Source organism: Lepus europaeus, chromosome 8 (assembly GCF_033115175.1).
Source record: "Lepus europaeus isolate LE1 chromosome 8, mLepTim1.pri, whole genome shotgun sequence".
NCBI classification, from domain to species: domain Eukaryota; kingdom Metazoa; phylum Chordata; class Mammalia; order Lagomorpha; family Leporidae; genus Lepus; species Lepus europaeus.
In genome coordinates, this window is record NC_084834.1 from 114,891,444 (window position 1) to 114,914,589 (window position 23,146).

A 23,146-nucleotide genomic window follows, 5' to 3' on the forward strand; every position below is an offset into this window, starting at 1 on the left:
TCACCTCCATCTGCTATGCTCCCAAATCCTCTTAAGTGTTGACCTCTTCACCAGTGGGAAGAAGGGTCTGGAGATTCAATTTAATTATCAGTGATCAGTACTTTAATTGTTCGTGCTTACAATATGAAATGTTGATTAAAAAAAAACTCAAAGGGAATGGGTTCAAAGACCTACTGGATTCAGGAGCATGCCCTGGAAAAGACGACTTTGCCCTCTCCCTATATCTTGTTCTCTGAATCTCTTCCAGGGTGTTATTCCTGTATTGCATCCTCTATAATACAGCTGTGTTCAAAACTGGAGCACTTTTCTCAGTTCTGTGAATTGCATTAGAGGACTATCAAACATGAGAAGTGGTCATGGGAACCCTGAATTTGTAGTCAGCTGGGCAGAGTGTGAGTAGCTTGTACCCTCCACTTGCAATGCTTATGGGATTAGTCATGGGAATGAGCCCTTAACTCCTGGGGTCTATGATAACTCTGGGAGTTTGTCTCAGAACTGACTGACTTGGGCACCTGGTAGCTACTGGGGCATTGGTTGGTGTGTCTAAAAATGATACATGTTTGGTTTCATAGGTGGTGTCAGAAAACACCATGCAAGTCCATAATCTTGATGCTAAAGGGTTGCATTTTCAATTTAATCTTTTTCCCCTGCATATGTAACCATTTATTTCTAGATGCAAAGAATGGTCATTTAATATCAAAAAAGGTATATTAGTACATAGCTATCCTATAAAGTATGTGTAAAAAAATGTTACAATACACAGTTTAGTATTTTACTTTTAGGAAAATAAATAAAAGGTTTTTCATATATTCAAATGCTTATTTTATAATTTGAATGAAAACTTAGGTAATCTTTATTGATTATTAATTTTCCCCAAATGGTATAACTTATTATTCTTTAAGTTCTTCAAATTGCACAAAATTTTTTACTTAGTTTTCCACATGTAATAAATTTTTCTTGTCACTGAAATCTCTGGACATTTGCATCTTCTAAAAAGCATAATAGAAATGTACATATATACACACCCATATGTGTACATAGATACAGATATGTATAAAAAGATTTTACAAAACAAAATGTAATTTTATACTGCATGGATTTTAATGTGAATGGGACAAATAGAAAATTAAAACAATCTTGTAGGGGCTGGTGTTGTGACACAGGGGGTTAAGTCGCTGCTTGCAATAACCATATTGGAGCACTGATTGAAATCCCAGCTGCTCCACTTCTAATCCAGCTCCCTGCTAATGCACCTGGGAAAACAGCAGATGATAGCCCAAGTACTTGGGTCCCCATCACCAATGGTAGAGACCTGGATGGAGGTTCAGGCTCCTGGTTTTTGTCTGGCCCAGCCCCAGCTGTTGGAGCCATTTGGAGACTGAACCAATAGATGGAAGATGTCTTTTTCTGTTTCTCTCTCTCTTTCTCTTGCTCTCTATCTTCAAATAAACAAATCTTTAAAATAAATAACTAAAATAAAATAATCTTGTAATGTTATATTTTGTAAGATTAGATAATCTTTAGCCGGCGCCGTGGCTTAACAGGCTAATCCTCCGCCTTGCTACGCCGGCACACCGGGTTCTAGTCCCGGTCGGGGCACCGATCCTGTCCCAGTTGCCCCTCTTCCAGGCCAGCTCTCTGCTGTGGCCAGGGAGTGCAGTGGAGGATGGCCCAAGTGCTTGGGCCCTGCACCCCATGGGAGACCAGGAGAAGCACCTGGCTCCTGCCATCGGAACAGCGCAGTGCGCGCCGGCCGCAGCGCGCCTACCGCGGTGGCCATTGGAGGGTGAACCAACGGCAAAAAGGAAGACCTTTCTCTCTATCTCCCTCTACTGTCCACTCTGCCTGTCAAAAATTAAAAAAAAAAAAAAAAAAAAGATTAGATAATCTTATTTTCTAGGTACTTGAGTATTTCTGAACACATTGAGTAGTTGGCACTTTTAAGTCATAATTTATTGTATAATTTTAAAGAGAAACATCTGCTGATAATAGGTTAGCAGATCTCAGTACTAATTCATTGTATAAAGAATGAGATGTTTTGTTTGTTCTTTCACATCTATGCCCAATCTCTACTTGAACACTAGATCCCAACCTTCCTTACCTACTGTAGTGTAGATATCGTGTAAGCTCCTCTCTCTTCTCAATACTAAGTAATCCTTCATTCTTACCAAATTAAAAGGTAGAGGCTACAATATCTTTCACATTTAAAAAATTAATCAATTAACAAAATAAAAACAAAAACAAAGGCAACCAAAATCTTCCCTAGACCTAACAGCCCTCTCCTGCTTATGGCAAAAGATCAGTTAAGAGCTGTTTTGGTTTTTGCCTCTATCCTCCCAATCTCCCTTTAATGCATTCTAATAAGACTTCAGTAACTATTCCACTTAGTCAATTTTTGTCAAGTTCTCCAAGGAACCCTTTGTTACTAAATCCAGTGGTCAAATCTAAGTCCCCATCCTGTTAGAAAGGCTTGATCCATACAGCTCCCAGAATCTGACCTTCTCCCTAGCTCACCATCTGCTTCCTTGTGAATGACTATTTGCCAGGCTCTTGACTTCCAAGATCTCTAAAGTTAGAAGGCTTTAGAGTTATGGTCCCTGGTCCTCTTATTTTCTGCGTTTATTCTCAGTGCTTACACAGTTTAATGGTTTAAATTAGAACCTATATCGACTCATTCTCTCAAGGTTGTAGCCTGTACCCACATTCCTAGTTTGGAGGAGTAGCCAAGATGTGGCTGGTAGTAGCAGAGGTCTAAGGAGTTTGGTTTTGTGGTTGGGACTATACACCTGTGTGTGAGGCCCCACTTCGTATGAAGTTGATTTGGGGGTCAGAAGAGAGGGAAGATGGGTAGAGCCAGGGGCTAAGTCCTGACATGTAACTCTGAAAACATCAAAGAATTGTAAATTCACACCTTATGTTCCAAGTTGTTCTAAGGGTGTATTTTTCAGAATGGGATGTTAGGACATGGGTCATTTATCACACTGGACTCTTTCCCTGAGCTCTGCAAATCAGACTGTCCTGTTCCCCCTAGAGGGATCTAAGACAGTCTCCTTGGAGAGCTCGTTGTGTTCCCAGGCTCCCTTGCAGCCAGGAAAGGTCAAGGGGCTCTGAAAATGGGAGGCAAGCCCATGAGGAAAGGCTCCTGAGGAGAACATTTTTAAAATACCTTCTTTCTTTTGAATCCAACTGCTGAAGGATATGATGCTTGGAGCTAAGGGGGTCATCTCTGGACCACAGAATGACACAGTGAGTGACAACAGCAACATGCTGAGGATGAGAGACTCTGGATGCTTAGGTCCTTGCTGATATTATTGAGCGTTTGAATCGACTCTGTAGCCACCTGCCTCTGGATTTCATGTTCCACAAATCGTCAGTGCGATGATTTGGTCCACTCTGCTGGAAAGCACTGGTTTTCTCAGCAGCGACCATCCCAACAGAAACACACTTTCCAGGGGCTACTGAGAGAAACCAGTCTGGCAGGAAAACAGTCATCTCCTATCTCCCCCTTGTTTAGATACCACTTCTACTATCCCAGGTTTTTCAATGTTTTGAAAGGAAATATAGAGCTGCCATAACTAAAAAGTTAGGATCACTGCCATTATGGAAAGCCATAAAGAGGGGCCAGCATCGTGGTGCAGTGGATTAAGCTGCTGCTTGCGACACCGACATTCCATGTCAGAGTGCCAGTTTGGATCTCAGATGCTCCACTTCTGGTCGAGCTTCCTGCCTTGGAAGGCAAAGGAAGCTTGTACTTGGGCCCCCGCAACCTCTATGGGAGACCAGGAGGGCATTCATGGCTTCAGCATGGCCCAGCCCCAGCTGTTATGGCCTTTTGGAGAGTGAACCAGCAGATGGAAGATCTCTTTTTCTTTCTCCCTCTGTTAACTTATTTAAAAAATTAATAAAGATACATAAAAATAATCCTGAAAATAAAGAAAATATGAACAATAAATGCATAAATCAATAAATCACATTTATGCACTGAGGACTCCCAGTTGTGTCTCTAGTTTTCATCACCTTACCCTGTGGACCCCACACAAGGATGCCTAGCAACTTGCATTGTAAAGAACTGCGCTCTCTACAGCCTTCCACACCCTGGAAGTCACAACTTGCCACCCAGTACCTCATGACAAAAACTGTGGAGTGACACTCCATTCCTTTCTCTTAAAATTGATGTACTATTTACCAGCCACTTCTGGAACTTTTCCCTTTAAAACGTATTTAAAATCACATGATTTCTCACTGTTGAATAAATTCATGAAGAATTAGGGATAAAATCAAATCAACATTCCTACACTAAAAAGTACATTAGTGAAAATACAGAAAAAAATGTGCTTTAATTGTGTAATTCTCGGATTGCTTTCACTGTATGGCATCTTGCTATTTTGAGATGACCATAGCTGTATGAACAGCTACTCATTTCACATTAATTTAAATTATGAAGCTTTCTCTTGCCCCTTTCTTGTGGAATACAAAGGTCATGTGAGTCTAAGCCCTATAATACAAAGAACAAAGGAACTGCTAATTTTTATGTTTTCATTATTAAGAAATATTTTTCTCTTACAAGGCTTTTAGGCTTTCTCATCCTGAGACAGCAATGAACTCTCCTATAGCTGGTCGAAACCTGATTATTTTGGGGAAAAGTGAAATTATCATTTGATCCCAAGGTATCCTCATAAGAGTTTCAGTGTGCCCATGACAATCATCCTTCAAATGGTTTTTCTCAAATGTCAGCTCCTAGTTATGAAATACAGTGAATACAGCTGTACATTAACACTGTTTTCTTGAACAATCACATGGGAATGTTAAAGCATTTTAAGAAAAATGCCTAAAAAAGAAATTAGCCCTTTTCTACTGCAGAAAGTTAAAGCTGTAGCCTGCAATGCACGGTGTGATAACACCTGCAGAATGTATAGCTTTGTGAATCACTGAGTCAGTGAAATTCATGTTTTAAAGAAGCAACTGTTACATGTTGAAGTGAAGGCAACCAGCAAAGGATTAACTACAGCTTTAGGAAGATCTTAGCTTGTTTACAACAAATCTAGTGGTGTCATGACAATATGCAAGGCTATAGCTCTAACAATATTGTTTGGATTGTTTTCCTCAAGTATCTAGTGCACCGGCAACATTTATGGTACTATTATGCTCCTCTCCAGTGATATCCAGCCACAGACCAAGACAACACAGGAACCCAGGAAACACAAGAGAATTCATCTAAAAACTGTTATATCTTATTAACATGCATGAAATAAATCTATTACTGGTTTTGAACAATTTTAAGAGCTAAAGTGTTAATAGTACACCTGAGCATTGGACAATATATTTGATAAAAAAAAATTGGTGGGGCTGGCGCTGTGGAGCAGCGGGTTAATGCCTTGTCCTGAAGCACCGGCATCCTATATGGACGCCGGTTTGAGATCCAGCTGCTTCACTTCCAATCCAGCTCTCTGCTATGGCCTGGGAAAGCAGTTCAAGATGGACCAAGTCCTTAGGCCCCTGCACCTGCGTGGGAGACCCAGAAGAAGCTCCTTGCTCCTGGCTTTGGATCAGCACAGCTTGGGCCATTGCGGCCAATTGGGGAGTGAACCAGCAGATGGAAGACTTCTCTCTCTCTCTCTCTCTCTCTCTCTCTCTCTCTCTCTGCCTCTCCTTTCTCTGTGTAACTCTAACTTTTAAATAAATAAATAAATATTTTTTAAAAATTGGGTAAAATGTGAGGCAGGAGCTGTGGTGTAGTAGGTTATGACTCCACCTGCAGTGCCAGGATCCCATATGGGTGCCGATTCAAGTACCGGCTGCTCCTCTTCTGAACCAGCTCCCTTCTAATGTGTCTGGGAAAGCAATAGAAGACAGATCAAGTGCTTGGACTCCTCACTCCATGGGAGACCTAAAAGATGCTCCTGGCTCCTGGCTTCAGATAGGCTCAGCTCTGGCCATTGGGACCATTTGAGGAGTGAACCAGTGGATGGAAGTCTCTCTCTCTCTCTCTCTCTCTCTCAATCTCTCTCTCCCTCCCCCTCCCTCCCTCCCTCTCTCTAAAACTCTGCCTCCCAAATAAATAAAAATAAATTTAAAAAAAAAATTTGGTGAAAGGGACACTATGAGAAACAGTGACTTGATCAGCCCTTGTCCTGACTGTTGATGTACAATTTATCCTTTTTAGTATTTTTTTTTTTTTGGTCTACTTAATACTATTGGTTGAACTCTGTAATTAACACACATTTATTCTTTGGTGTTGAAATTTAACTGAAAAGTGATCCCTGTTAAATATAAGAGTGGGAAAAAGAGAGGGAGGAGATGTACAATTTGGGACATGCTCAATCGGACTTGCCCCAAATGGTGGAGTTAGAAACGTGCCAGAGGATTCCAATACAATCCCATCAAGGTGGCATGTACCAATGCCATCTCACTAGTCCAAGTGATCAATTTCAGTTCACAATTGATCACACTGATAAGTCTAAGAGTCAAAGGGATCACACAAACAAGACTAGTATCTGCGAATACTAACTGATAGAATAAAAAAGGGAGAGCAATCCAACATGGGAAGTGGGATACACAGCAGACTCATAGAATGGCAGATGTCCTAAACAACACTCTGGCCACAGAATCCGCCCTTAAGGCATTTGGATCTGGCTGAAGAGCCCATGAGAGTATTTTAAGCATGGAAAGCCAAGACACTCTGGCAAAAAACAAACAAACAAACAAACAAACAAACAAAAAAAAACAACCTAAATGAAAAATCTCTGCGAGTGAGATCCCAGTGGAAAGAATGGGCCATCAAAGAAGGAGGTACCTTTCTCTGAAGGGAGGAGAGAACTTCCACTTTGACTATGACCTTGTCTGAATAAGATCGAAGTCGGCGAACTCAAAAGGCTTCCATAGCCTTGGAAACTCATGACTAGAGCCTAGGGAGATTACTGATGCCATAAACAAGAGTGTCAATTTGTTAAGTCAACAATAGGAGTCACTATGTACTTACTCTGTCCTTAATGTGTTGTCCAATGTGAATTAATGCTATAACTAGTACTCAAACAGTATTTTACACTTTATTTTCTGTGTGGGTTCAAGCTGATGAAATTTTTACTTAATATATACTAGATCGATCCTCTGTATATAAAGATAATTGAAAATGAATCTTGATGTGAATGGAATGGGAGAGGGAGCGAGAGATGGGAGGGTTGCAGGTGGGAGGGAAGTTATGGAGGGGGGGAAGCCATTGTAATCCATAAACTGTACTTTGGAAATTATATTTACTAAATAAAAATTTTTAAAAAATTTGGTAAAATGTAGGTTCATTGTATCATGTTTACCTATTAATCCTTATAAGAGGTGACAGATTTTAAACACAGGCTCTCTAAATGTTTATAATAATTATAACTGTTGTATGGAGATATAAGTTACTTTTTTACAGTTTGCATGGACAATTTTTGAGGTTCCTTTTCAAAAGTCCGAAGCAATGTTTTAATATTTTTATCAGTGGCTAATATTTTGGGAAGAATGGGAAAGCTCTAAAAATATTCTCAAAACTCATCCAGAAAACTTTGGTATTGATAAACATTTTCACTAAACACAACTCAGATTTACTCTTTTGTTCTTATTGCTGTTACTGGTTTTTAATACATGGTTAGTAAACATACTTAATATCTTTAAGACACAAAACTTCATTTCTAGTCTATTAAACCTGCTCTCTCTATATTATACCCAGGTCAATACATGACAGTTTAATCTTTCCAATATTCATGCCAAAAACCTTGGCATTATCTCTGTTCCTCTCTTTCTGTTACTTCCAACACATACCCAAATCCAGTGGTCTACCTTTAATTTTTTTTTAATTTTATTTAAGTTATACAGGTTTCATGTATTTCATATATACAGATTTAGGAACACAGTGATACTTCCTACCCTACTCTACCTTTATTGTTCTAACTACAGTGTCAAGATGAAATAATTTTGAAAAGAAGGCTATATATTTATATTTTAATATATAGGCTATATTAATTGGGGGTAAAATATAATGATTAAAATATTCTTGGGGCCAGTGCTATAGCGCAGTGGGTAAAGCTGTCGCCCGCAGTGCCAGCATCCCATATGGGTGCCGTTTCGAGAACCGGCTGTTCCACTTCCGATCCAGCTCTCTGCTGTGGCCTGGGAAAGCAGTTCAAGATGGCCCAAGTCCTTGGGCTCCTGGACATGCTTGGGAAGACCCAGAGGAAGCTCCTGGCTCCTGGCTTTGGATTGGTGCAGCTCCAGCCGTTGAGGCCAATTGGGGAGTGAACCAGCAGATGGAAGACCTCTCTCTCTGCCTATCCTTCTCTTTGTGTGTAATTCTGACTTTCAATAAAAAAAATAAATCTTTTTAAAAAAGCTCTTGATATTGTATTTTTGAGACAACATCAATTTGTTTTTCTACCATAAATTTTGTTTCCTATTTCTTCCTTTTTTTTCTTCTATGTAAAAAAACTTTAACAGATATTTAAAAATTATACATATGTTTAGGGTAGTATGTGATTTTTCAGTATACATGTGCATGTGTAATGGCTTTCCCCTGAAACAGTGAACATTTCCATATGGTAAAAAGATCCAAAATTCCATCTCTAGGTTTTGTTCTTTTCATAGAGAAACGCACAGTTCATGTTCCACAGTCGCTCTGCTGCACTTTCACTTTTTAGAAACCCAACCACGTTTAACTCCATAAAGTATGAATTTAATACTAATCAAGCTGACTTAATTGTTCACACTAATATTTAGAAATACAGTTCTTAAATACAGGTGACCTTCTTAAGAGAAAGAATGAGTTATTATGGCTCCTGGTAAGGCAGAACAATTCTCCATTTGTCCCTGCAGCTATCCGGAAGCCTTAAGTTTCTTTACCTATGGCAGGTGTCCAAGCTTGGTGAGGACACATTTATATTTCCCTCCAGAACTGACTACAGAACTTCCTATGTATTAATCAGATGAGCATACTACCCCTGGAGCCAACTCTTTCATAATAGGATCGGTTTGGCTTAAAAAATGAAAAGATCAGTTCACACATAATTCTTAATGACACCAGATGGTAAACAAAGCCAGTCACATTCTAAGGGGGTTTGGATGTAGACTGGGCAAAGCGTTACCAGTGGAAGACATAATCAAAACTAGCAGTCACACAATAGGTAAAAGGAACCAACCCATCCTGTAGGGGCAGCAAACTACATGCTGTATGCCTTACACATAGGATAACAATTATTACACAACTGTACAAAATAGAATGATTCTAATTTGGAGAAGAAATAGAGACAGAGAATCCTGATGCAGACACTTCTCCAAAGTTATAGAACCATTAGAGAAATTAACAGAAATTCAAAACCAACTGGGTCTGACACACTCGGGTTGTTCCTCCTCTCTATCCTTATGTCTTAGCAACAGCATAGGGAAGAAGGGAGGAAAGTAAAACCAGGGGTGGGGAACGTCTGGTCCATGGGCTGTGGAAGAACTGTAAAATCATCTGGTCTGGCCCTGATGAGGCAACCACAGGCCGGATTCAAAATTCAATAAACTATAGCAGGCCAATTTTTAAGTTGGTAATTTTGTATGATATGTGAATTATATACAAATCAAAATGGCTTTGGGCAAGATAAAAAGTTCCCCACCCCTGCATACAACAAAAAGTTTGTGGATCCACCACTCATATAAACCTAAGTTAAGGAGAGAGACCAGAGGTCAGAAAACTATGCAAAAACAAAAGACTAATGCGGAAGTCTGTTGATGGGAAAGGTCAAGAGGAAAAGCAACAGAAAAGAAAGCAGGCAGATTCCTTGTTCCCTGCATATACGAAGTAGTGTTCTTTCCTAAGCTCCAAAAAGAAATAATACTTTCTTTCTATTCTGCAAAATAATATATGATATTATTAAGCACATTATTTTGAAAACAACCTGCTATGAAATATTTTTCAATAGAACAAGTGGGTGATTACAGAAACCATCAATTTCAATTTTGAAGGTAAACGTCAAGGGTACACTAAAAGCTCCTCAAAAATTAAGGCTTTACATATTATAAGTTAATTTTGTGCTGGCAACAGTTCACTAATAGTTTTAATCATATTTATGTGGATTATTTTAAAAGTTAGGTTGGATTTTTACTACAATTACTGTCAGCTGCAATTTTAATCTGTCAGAAACTCAACCAGAAAATTGAAATGATTGGTATTACTTCTTTCTTATGTGTAATTGCCGATTTTGAAGAAAAAGAGACAAGTGACAAGTAAGCAAGCAATAAGCAGACATGAGTTATTTAATTCTAATTACTTTTTTAGTTAAGTCTAAGAATTGGCGTATCTTATTTCTCCTGTAATCAGATTACCTATAGTACATCACTCTACTGTTTATGATTTTTTTCCTGGAGTATTAACTAGTAAACAGCCACAAAATAAATGTTCTGTATTAACAGCAAAGAGGGCTTATTATGATGATGCTGAGGTAAATTTGGAATGAAAAACTACGTATTTTTCAAGTAATAAAGTGATAATGAAAGGAACCGGGGTATATAGGAGTCAGCCTGATCAGAGACAGCAGAGATGAGATCTGAGGCCACAGAGAGCCCTTCTGGGATGCCCTGGGGGCACCAGGCATGGTGTGAGGCCAAAGGAAGGGGAGGGCAAAGCGAGGAGGAGAGATCTCTGGCAGCAGCAGCAGCTCTGGCTGAAGAGCAAGAGGACTCCTGGGGCGGAGCCAAGATGGCGGATAGTGAGGACGTGCGCCGTAGTTTGGGAAAATAAAGTTTCATAAAAGTGGAATTACTGTAGCCTCAGGAAAAGACTCAAGAAAAAAACTGCAGAGGAAACGCTTCCGGATCCAGTGGATGTGACACAGACGACCTGCAGGGAGCCCACCGCGTGGAAAACCAACCGCGGGAGATGATCCGAGCGGCGGGAGACGAGCCGAGCGGCGGGAGAGGAGCCGAGCAGCGGGAGACGAGCCGAGCGGCGGGAGAGGAGCCGAGCGGTGGGAGACGAGCTGAGCGGCGGGAGAGGAGCCACACAATCTTGCCAGCGCGGGAACCAACAGAGGAGGGTAAGACCTCAGAAACCCGAGACATTGGGGGAGGGGGAAACAGAGGCCTCTCCCTTCACTCACCAAGCAAAACAAAGAGCACCGAGATTTTACATATGTAAAGCGCAGCCAAACGTAGTAACTTTAGCAAAATTCGAGAACACATTGAGGGCTGCATAAACTCTTTGTGTGGTCCCAGGGGTAGATCAAACGAATACTCACAGAGGCCAGATTTCAACTACCCTCAACTCCACTCCCAACTGAGTCAAAAAAAAAAAAAAAAAAACACCATAAATTATCTCCAACATGCCAAACAACAAACATAGAAGCCGAGGTAACAAGAGCAAGGAAAACACTATGAGGCCCCCAAATGAGAAAGACACGCCAATGCAAGATTATGAAGATGAAGAGATAGAGGAAATGCAAGAAGCAGATCTCAAAAAATTGATAAGAACATTAAGAAGTTCTCAAAAACAAATTCTTGAACTACAGAAATCCTTAATGGACAAGATAGAAAATCTCTCCCGTGAAAATGAAATATTAAGGAGAAATCAAAATGAAATGAAACAACTAGTAGAACAAGAAACTGAGATAGTGACAAAAAACCACAATGAAATGAAGAACTCAATAGATCAAATGGCAAACACATTAGAGAGCCTTAAAAACAGAATGGGTGAAGCAGAAGAGAGAATATCGGAATTAGAAGACAGAGAACAGGAAAGGAAACAGTCAAGTCAAAGAAAAGAAGAAGAAATTAGAAATCTAAAAAATACTGTCAGGAATCTACAGGATACTATTAAAAAACCCAACATTCAGGTTCTAGGAGTTCCTGAAGGCATGGAGACGGAGAAAGGATTAGAAGGCATTTTTAGTGAGATACTAGCAGAAAACTTCCCAGGTTTGGAGAAGGACAGAGGCATCCTAGTACAGGAAGCTCATAGAAACCCTAATAAACATGATCAAAAGAGATCCTCACCACGACACGTCGTAATCAAATTCACCACAGTGAAACACAAAGAAAAGATCCTAAAATGTGCAAGAGAGAAACGCCAGATTACTCTCAGAGGATCTCCAATTAGACTTACAGCTGACTTCTCATCAGAAACCCTACAAGCCAGGAGAGAATGGCGAGATATAGCCCAGGTACTAAGAGAGAAAAACTGCCAGCCCAGAATATTATATCCTGCAAAGCTCTCATTTGTGAATGAAGGTGAAATAAAGACCTTTCACAGCAAACAGACATTGAAAGAATTTGTTGCCACTCGTCCAGCCCTGCAAAAGATGCTTAAAGATGTGTTACATACAGAAACACAGAAACACGGTAACCAATATGAAGGAAGGTAAAGGAAGGAAACCTCACAGCAAAAGATCACAGGAATCTCAAACCAGATATTAGAAAATATCTTTGGCAAATGGCAGGGCAAAGTTACTCCTTCTCAATAGTCACATTGAATGTTAATGGCCTGAACTGTCCAGTTAAAAGACACCGATTGGCTGATTGGGTTAAGGAACAAAACCCATCTTTTTGCTGCTTACAAGAAACTCATCTTTCCAACAATGATCCATACAGACTGAAAGTGAAAGGCTGGAAAAAGATATACCATGCCAACAGAAATGAAAAAAGAGCGGGCGTAGCCATCTTAATATCGGACAACATAAACTTTACCACAAAAACTGTCAGGAGAGACAAAGAGGGGCACTATTTAATGATTAAGGGATCCATTCAACAGGAAGATATAACAATTATCAATGTATATGCACCTAATCACAGGGCACCAGCTTATTTAAAAGACTTGTTAAGGGACTTAAAGGGAGACTTAGACCCCAATACAATAGTACTGGGGGACTTCAATACTCCACTCTCAGAGATAGACAGATCAACAGGACAGAAGATCAACAAGGAGACAGCAGATTTAAATGACACTATAGCCCAAATGCATCTAACAGATATCTACAGAACATTTCATCCTACATCTAAGGACTTTACATTCTTCTCAGCAGTATATGGAACCTTCTCTAGGATTGACCACATACTAGGCCATAAAACAAGTCTCAGCAAATTCAAAAGAATTAGAATCATACCATGCAGCTTCTCAGACCACAAAGGAATGAAATTGGAAATTAGCAACTCGGGAATCCCCAGAGCACGTGCAAACACATGGAGATTGAACAACATGCTCCTGAATGAACAATGGGTCATAGAAGAAATTAAAAGAGAAATCAAAAATTTTCTGGAAGTAAATGAGGATAACAGCACAACATACCAAAACCTATGGGATACAACAAAAGCAGTGTTAAGAGGAAAATTTATATCAATAGGTGCCTACATCAAGAAATTGGAGAGGCACCAAATAGATGAGCTTTCAAGTCATCTCAAGGATCTAGAAAATCTGCAGCAAACCAAACCCAAACCCAGTAGAAGAAGGGAAATAATTAAAATCAAAGAAGAAATCAACAGGATTGAATCCAAAAAAACATTACAAAAAATCAGCCAAACAAGGAGCTGGTTTTTTGAAAAAATAAACAAAATTGACACCCCATTGGCCCAACTCACTAAAAAAAGAAGAGAAAAGACCCAAATCAATAGGATCAGAGATGAAAAAGGAAACATAACAACAGACACCACAGAAATAAAAAGAATCATCAGAAATTACTACAAGGACTTGTATGCCAGCAAACAGGGAAATCTATCAGAAATGGACAGATTCTTGGACACATACAACCTACCTAAATTGAGCCAGGAAGACATAGAAAACCTAAACAGACCCATAACTGAGACAGAAGTTGAAACAGTAATAAAGGCCCTCCCAACAAAGAAAAGCCCAGGACCAGATGGATTCACTGCTGAGTTCTACCAGACATTTAGAGAAGAACTAACTCCAATTCTTCTCAAACTATTCAGAACAATCGAAAAAGAGGGAATCCTCCCAAATTCTTTCTATGAAGCCAGCATCACCTTAATTCCTAAGCCGGAAAAAGATGCAGCATTGAAAGAGAATTACAGACCAATATCCCTGATGAACATAGATGCAAAAATACTCAATAAAATTCGGGCCAATAGAATGCAACAACACATCAGAAAGATCATCCACCCAGACCAAGTGGGATTTATCCCTGGTATGCAAGGATGGTTCAACGTCCGCAAAACAATCAACGTAATACACTACATTAACAGACTGCAGAAGAAAAACCATATGATTCTCTCAATAGACGCAGAGAAAGCATTTGATAAAATACAACACCCTTTCATGATGAAAACTCTAAGCAAACTGGGTATGGAAGGAACATTCCTCAATACAATCAAAGCAATATATGAAAAACCCACGGCCAACATCCTATTGAATGGGGAAAAGTTGGAAGCATTTCTGCTGAGATCTGGTACCAGACAGGGATGCCCACTTTCACCACTGCTATTCAATATAGTTCTGGAAGTTTTGGCCAGAGCTATTAGGCAAGAAAAAGAAATTAAAGGGATACAAATTGGAAAGGAAGAACTCAAACTATCCCTCTTTGCAGATGATATGATTCTTCATTTAGGGGACACAAAAAACTCTACTAAGAGACTACTGGAACTCATCGAAGAGTTTGGCAAAGTAGCAGGATATAAAATCAACAGCCTTTGTATACACAGGCAATGCCACGGCTGAGGAAGAACTGCTAAGATCAATCCCATTCACAATAGCTACAAAAACAATCAAATACCTTGGAATAAACTTAACCAAGGACATTAAAGATCTCTACGATGAAAACTACAAAACCTTACAGAAAGAAATAGAAGAGGATACCAAAAAATGGAGAAATCTTCCATGCTCATGGATTGGAAGAATCAATATCATCAAAATGTCTATTCTCCCAAAAGCAATTTATACATTCAATGCAATACCAATCAAGATACCGAAGACATTCTTCTCAGATCTGGAAAAAATGATGCTGAAATTCATATGGAGACACAGAAGACCTCGAATAGCCAAAGCAATCTTGTACAACAAAAACAAAGCCGGAGTCATCACAATACCAGATTTCAGGGCATACTACAGGGCAGTTGTTATCAAAACAGCATGGTACTGGTACAGAAACAGATGGATAGACCAATGGAACAGAATAGAAACACCAGAAATCAATCCAAACATCTACAGCCAACTTATATTTGATCAAAGATCCAAAACTAATCCCTGGAATAAGGACAGCCTATTCAATAAATGGTGCTGGGAAAATTGGATTTCCATGTGCAGAAGCTTGAAGCAAGAACCATACCTTTCACCTTACACAAAAATTCACTCAACATGGATTAAAGACTTAAATCTACGACCCGAAACCATCAAATTATTAGAGAGCATTGGAGAAACCCTGCAAGATATAGGTACAGGCAAAGACTTCTTGGAAAAGACCCCAGGAGCACAGGCAGTCAAAACCAAAATTAACATTTGGGATTGCATCAAATTGAGAAGTTTCTGTACTTCAAAAGAAACAGTCAGGAAAGTGAAGAGGCAACCGACAGAATGGGAAAAAATATTTGCAAACTATACTACAGATAAAGGGTTGATAACCAGAATCTACAAAGAAATCAAGAAACTCCACAACAACAGAACAAACAACCCACTGAAGAGATGGGCCAAGGACCTCAATAGACATTTTTCAAAAGAGGAAATCCAAATGGCCAACAGACACATGAAAAAATGTTCAAGATCACTAGCAATCAGAGAAATGCAAATCAAAACCACAATGAGGTTTCACCTCACCCCGGTGAGAATGGCTCACATCCAGAAATCTACTAACAATAGATGCTGTAGAGGATGTGGGGAAAAAGGGACACTAACCCTCTGTTGGTGGGAATGCAAACTGGTTAGGCCACTATGGAAGTCAGTCTGGAGATTCCTCAGAAACCTGAACATAACCCTACCATACAACCCAGCCATCCCACTCCTTGGAATTTACCCAAAGGAAATTAATTTGGCTAATAAAAAAGCCATCTGCACATTAATGTTTATTGCAGCTCAATTCACAATAGCTAAGACCTGGAACCAACCCAAATGCCCATCAACAGTAGACTGGATAAAGAAATTATGGGACATGTACTCCATAGAATACTATACAGCAGTAAGGAACAATGAAACCCAGTCACTTGAAACAAGATGGAGGGATCTGGAAAACATCATGCTGAGTGAATTAAGCCAGTCCCAAAGAGACAAATATCATCTGTTTTCCCTGATCGGCGACAACTGAGCACCAAAGGGGAAACCTGTTGAAGTGAAATGGACACTATAAGAAACAATGACCAGATCAGCTTTTGTCCTGACTCTAGATGTACAATGTAATACTTTATCCTTTTTAGTATTTGTTGTTGTTGTTGTTGTTCTAGTACTAGTGGTTGAACTCTGTAAATAACACACAATTATTCTTAGGTGTTTAATTTTAACTGAAAAGTGATCCCTGTTAAATTTAAGAGTGGAAAAAGAGAGGGAGGAGATGCACAATTTGGGACATGCACAATCAGTCTTGCCCCAAATGATGGAGTTAGAAATGTGCCAGAGGATTCCAATACAATCCCATCAAGGTGGCATGTACCAATGCCATCTCACTAGTCCAAGTGATCAATTTCAGTTCACATTCGATGGCTTAGATAGGTCTAAAAATCAAAGGGATCACACAAACAAGACAAGTGGCTGCTAATACTAACTGATAGAATCAAAAAGGGAGAGAAAGATCCAACATGGCAAGTGGGATACACAGCAGACTCATAGAATGGCAGATGTCCTAAACAACACTCTGGCCACAGAATCAGCCCTTAAGGCATTCGGATCCGGATGAAGAGCCCATGAGAGTATTGTAGGCATGGAAAGCCAAGATACCATGGAAAAGAAAAAAAGAAGAAGACCTAAATGAAAGATCTCTGTTAGTGAGATCCCAATGGAAAGAACGGGGCCATCAAAGAAGGAGGTACCTTTCTCTGAAGGGAGGAGAGAACTTCCACTTTGACTGTGACCCTACCAGAACAAGATCAAAGTCAGCGAACTTTAAAGGCTTCCATAGCCCTGGCAACTCATGACTAGAGCCTAGGGAGATTACTGACGCCATGAACAGGAGTGTCAAATTGTTAAGTCAGCAACAGAAGTCACTGTGTACTTACATCCCATGTGGGATCTGTCCTTAATGTGTTGTCTAATGTGCAATGATGCTATAACTAGTACTGAAACAGTATTTTTACACTTTGTGTTTCTGTGTGGGTACAAACTGATGAGATCTTTACTAATTACATACTGAATTGATCTTCTGTATATAAAGATAATTGGAAATGAAAAAAAAAAAACTGGTGTTAAATTGGAAATGGCATAGAAAATTAATTAATTTATAAAAAATATTATGTAGGATCTCTGTCTTTAATGTGCTGTACACTTTTATTTAAAGCTATAACTAGTACTCCAACAGTATTTTTTTTCACTTTGTGTTGCTATATGGGGGAAAACTGTTGAAATCGTTACCTAATATATACAAAACTGATCTTTTGCATATAAAGAGAATTGAAAATGAATCATGATGTGATAGGAAGGGGAGAGGGAGCGGGAGGGGGGAGGGTTGTGGGTGGGAGGAAAGTTTTGGGAGGGGGAAGCCATTGTAACCCATAAGCTGTACTTTGGAAATTTATATTCATTAAATAAAAGTTTAATTAAAAAAAAAAAAGTTGATGGGAAAAGGAAAAAAAAAAAAGAGGACTCCTGGAGTTTTACCCACGGGACTTGCATGGTCAGATCCAGCTCTCCAAGAGACTTCCTCAGCTGGGGGTGGCCAGGGCAGGAGTCAGTGTGTAGGGAAGTGAGGAGGGCACTGTGGTGATGCTGCAGGTGGTGGCAGCTTCCGGGGCATAATAGCTTGAGTGTGGGGCAAAGCCAGCGCATTTGAGGTGGGGGAGACAGATATGTGTGAAAGAACATGAATACTAAAAGCAACAAATATTCGATTAGTGAAAGGATGGTTTTTGAAAGACACTGACTACCAAAAGGTTTTATGTGGTGGCTTTTTCTTAACATATCAAGTAAAGCAGCCATGTGGTTCACCACTTTACAAAAATTCATGCCAAAAAAAAAAAAAAATGCAAAACCAACAACAACCAAAACAACCTCCCCCTAGATATTAACTTTTATGCAGCTCCACCCTGAACTGAAAAAAATCTTTCTAAAATAATGAAGCTTAAATCTTTAACACAAACACTAACCCAATATCCATACCACCTCAAAACACATTTTTGTACAGATGCTTAATTTTGTTAAAGAAGAATTAGTGCCAGACTTTGTTTTGCTTGATGTTCAAAATTATTATTTTTCCTAAATACTTCCTTTTTAATCTATTATGGCCTACTGAGCCCTTTCAAACCACTTCTTAAAACATAACATCTCTTAAACAAAACAAACTTTGCTTCAGATTCTGGAAAGTTCTAAGAAATATCTTCTGGAGATGTCTTTCTCAGATCCCTCTTCAGCATGCTCCTTAGCCTGCAGAAGACCACCTTGCCTACCTCACTGAGGTGAGTGGGTAGAAATCCTTCAATTCACTCCCCTGCTCTGCATATTCTAGCATATCTGTATCACAGCCATTCTAGTTTATTACATCCAGTCTCAGTGAAAACGATCCTTTTCCTTAGCTTGCTCTATCTCAGTGGAAGAATGTCCTTCCTTGAATCTGATGGAGTGGAAATGCTTAGCTACTGCTCTGCACTTTTGCCTTCCCTACACTTTCCCACACTTCCCCAGGTCATGATTATAATTCCACCTTCCAATATTTTCAATCTTCCACTGGTTCTTTGCCAACAGCTCAGCCATATCCATGCTTCTCCCTTCTCCAGGTCATCCTCTCTATACTCTAACCACCACCCAGTTTCTCTACTTCCTTAGGGAATTTTTTTTTAAAAAAAGTATCAGAGGCCAGTGTTATGGATGCTGTGACAGCAGCATCCCATACTGGAGCACTGGTTTGAGCCTCAGTTGGTTTGCTTCTGGCTCAACTCTCTGCTAATGAGCCTGGAAAAACCAGCTGAAGATGGCCAAAGTGCTCGGGCCCCTGCCACTCATGTGGAAGACCCTGATGGAGTTCCATACTCCTGGCTTTGTCCTGGCCCAGCACTGGCTGTTGCAGGCATTTGGGGAGGCAAATAGTAGATGGAAGATCTCTCTCTCTTTCTCCCTCTCTGTCTCTGTCGGTCTTCCTTTCTGTCATTTTGCCTTTCAAACAAAATAAATCTTTAAAAAAAAAAAAAAACAGCAAAAGCTGTCTATATCACTCTGCTCATTTGATGAGGAATACCTCACACTGAACCCACTTGAAAGCAGAAAGGGAGACTGTCACTTTCCAAAGGCTATCACATATACAAGCAATTTAGCTAGAATTCAAATAAAGATTTTCTTACTAAGGTTTCTTTTTGCATTGGAATAAAAAACTTGATGCCATCAATGCTGCTAACTGTAATTAATTATTGGTTCTTGTGAGTTTTACTGTTTTTCTAAACAGTAATATCATATTCATCCATATTACCTATAGAAGAAATACATCTGGACAGGGAACCACAAAAAAAAAAATTGTACCAATTTCAAAGCTAAAGGCAGGAAAATGTTGAGTTGGATAAAAAAGTTAAGAGATTGCTAAAAAATTATACTTGACAAATAAGAGTGAAGCTTTTTTCTAAGTATTAACCTTGTAGAAGATATTATATAAATACCAACATTTTAGTCACTGCTGTGATGAGAAGTATTACTTGTATTTTATACTATGGAATAATAGGTACAAAGATGTAACTTATACTAACATGAGTATGAGTGGGAAATGAGGAAGAAACATATATTTTATGTGCCTATTTACTTTTTCAAAATTCAATTTTGTCAGAAATGAACAGCCTGAGGAGTTAACTATATTTTGGAATGACAGTTTTGTTGTGGTTAATTCAGTAACACAGCGACTACTAGCTCAACTAAGTAACATCAAGAATCACAAAAGCTATTATTCATAGTAGAAAATTCCCAGTGTATTCTATGGTATTTTTATTTTTCTAAGTTATTGGCTATTCTTTTCAGTTAACTTAAATGAGTGATTACTTCAATCAAGTTAACTCCTTAATGTCAGTGGCCCTTTCTCACTTAAGTCTTCATTGCATCACTGTAATACTGTTGGCATTTATTGAGGGGCTACTGTGGGCCAGGAACTGGATAGGAGTGAATATAATTTGGAAAATGGGTGATCTGGCTGCTATCTGAAGTAGTTAAAGAACATCCATAGCACATGTGATCTCATGAAACTTCTAGAAGAACATTAAAAAAAACACATTTAGTCAAGTTAACATTGGCAACTTGTATGAAAATGCAATGTTATATGTCGTATATATTGACTAACATGCATCTCAACATTACTATCATTTTCAAATGTCATGGTAAACAACTTTTTTGGCTTTACCAAGGGTCTCTACTATTATTTTCAGAAAATGTAAAATATCTGTGTGTATGTGTGTGTGTGTAAAGGAAGCATTACTAGTGTTGAAAAGTAATGTGACTATTTTTTTTCTCTCTGCCAGGTTAGGCCTTTCTGAACATAGGAAAATGGAACCTGGGTTAAAGAACAAACTTTGAAAGGTGAAAGGTGGCTGGCTCACTGGAGAGGCACTGCCAGAGATTTACCACGTGGGAGGCTCTGCTAATATTTTAACAAACTGAGAGCTGGATATTCCCTCCAAGGCACAAGCTGAGCATCCCTAATTTGAAAAGCTTCAAAACGTGAAACTTTTTGAGAATCACATAGACGTTCCAAAAGCTTTGGATTTCAGAGCATTTCAGATTTCAGATTTTTGAATTAGGGATATTCAATTACAAGTCTATGTAACTATTTGAAGATCTGAAAAAACTTCAAAATCTGAAACACTTCCTGCCCTAAGCATTTCAAGTAAGGACAAAGCGCATTGCTTAACACTGGGGAGGTCTCTGTTGCTCCATAGGACAGGAGAGCTCCTATAGAACGCCTCCATGCTTTCACAGTTCCTCCCCTTAGGTGTAAAATATCCCTTCTGGGATCTGTAGGTACCATGATCTGGCTCTGGTCACATTGCTCTCATGGCAGGAGATTCAGAGTGGGGCTGGTGGAGGCAGAGGAGGGGGAGGATGTGATAGAATCGCTCCAGCAACTCTATATTAGTTTTCAGGACAAAATGAATATAGACATGAAAAACTTCTATTTTAATTTGGGGTTTTAGGGAATAAAGTATCTTTGAAGATTGAATTTCCTTTCACTTGTTTGCAAACAAATCAAGTTACCTCAATGGTTGATAAATGATCTTATTCTGCAATGATAATACACTGATGTCCTTTATCATTTTGTCATAAGATTTGATACAATAAAGTTTAGAGAACAAATGTAAGGCGACCTGTAGAAAATAAAAATAAAAACTACTTACTTGATATTATCAAGACAGCCAGATTCAGGCTTCAGTATGGCAGTATGATGAAACATTTTATACAAAGCAATCCCAAGGAAGATCACATTAAGCTGGAAAGCAAAAAGGTAGTGTTACTTAGCATAACTGGAATGGAAGCGAAGCAAGTCTATTCTGTTGCAGATGAATTGTTCTGGGAAATTTGTTCTCTCTGCACTTACAAAAGAATTGGATCATAGATTAGCATTTTAGTAAAGGCAAGAAGCCAGTTTATTGACTTGGGATACCCTAGAGTTACAAAGCACCACGATGCCAAACACACACTAACACACAATCTGCAGCTGTTGCAATGGTGCTGGGGAAAATCATGAAAGCAGTCGAAGCCCAGTGTACACTTTAAAAAACTGAAAACCAAACCTAAACAAACAGAAAAAACAACTAATGATTATTTGGAGTATGTTCCTGCTTCTATACTCTGAACACAGCTCCACGTTTATTATTTAGGGATACATTTTTAAATCCTACATTACAAACACAGAGATACAAAAATTATTTTCTGAATAGCTAGCTCCAAAAGGTAATAAAACATGGTTAAATTACGATGCTACAACAAAGGATTAAAGTAAAGAGAACCCTCAATTATACTGCTTAATCCCTGGAAGCAGGAAAAGCACAAGATTTTAAACAAAACAAAGCAAAAGGCTCTAATGTAAGTTCCTTATATAACATATATGTAAACTGTGCAGAAAAACTACAGAGTGAATTTACCACTTGAATGGTTTGAACATTCCACAGTTCAGCATGGGTAGAAACTATGACCACCCACTTTAAAGCTGCAATGAGGGACTGGCTTTGAGGAGAGGTGGGTAAAGCTGCTGCCTGTAACACTGGCATCTAATATGGGTGTGGTTTGAGCCCTGGCTGCTCAACTTTCCAATCCAGCTCCCTGCTAATGCACCTGGGAGAGCAGTGGAACATGACCCAAGTGCTTGGTCCCTGTCATCCGTGTGGGAGATCTGGAAGAAGCTCCTGGCTCCTGGGTTCCAGTAGACATCTGGGGAGTGAACCAGTGGATGGGAGATCTATTTCTCGTGTCTCTCTCTTCCTCACTCCCTATAACCCTTTCATATACAAAAGTAAACACTAAGGAAAAAAAGTTGCAGGGTCAATATTGTTATGTAATGGGTTGAGCCACTGCCTGCAATGCCAGCATCCCATATGGGCCCTGGTTCAAGACCCAGCTGCTCCACTTTTGATCCAGCTCCCTGCTAATGTGTATGGGAAAGCAGCCACAGATGGCCCAAGTGCTCGGGCCCCTGCATCCATGTGGGAGACCCTGAAGTTGCTTCTGGCTTTGGACTGGCCCAGCTCCAGCTACTCCACCAATATGAGTGTGGTTTGAATCCCAACTGCTCCACTTTTGATCCAGCTCCCTGCTAATGCACCTGGGAAAACAGTTGAAGATGGCTCATGTGCTTGAGCTCCTGCCATCCATGTGGGAGACCTGGAAGAAACTCCTGGTTTCAGCCTGGCACAGCCCTGCCTGTTGTGGCCATTTGGAGAATGAACCAACAGATGGAAGATCTCTGTCTATTTCTCCCTCAGTCTCTACAACTCTGACTTTCAAATAAATAAATTGTAAAAAAAAAAAAAAAAAAATTGTACTGAAATGATCTTAATAAGAGAGGCACACATGCTTTATCTTTCATTCCCA

At 39.4% G+C, this 23,146-nt stretch overlaps 1 protein-coding gene across 18 annotated transcripts in view; it reads right to left on the reverse strand.

Annotated features, from left to right (window-relative positions):
* Nucleotides 1–23,146, reverse strand: part of ADGRL3 (adhesion G protein-coupled receptor L3) — a 486,726-nt gene that overhangs the window by 54,182 nt on the left and 409,398 nt on the right. For all 18 annotated transcript variants that reach the window (XM_062199279.1, XM_062199284.1, XM_062199276.1 and 15 more), the window contains one exon: nucleotides 21,454–21,545. In XM_062199279.1, the coding sequence (XP_062055263.1) occupies nucleotides 21,454–21,545 (92 nt within the window). The remainder of the gene's footprint in view (nucleotides 1–21,453; nucleotides 21,546–23,146) is intronic.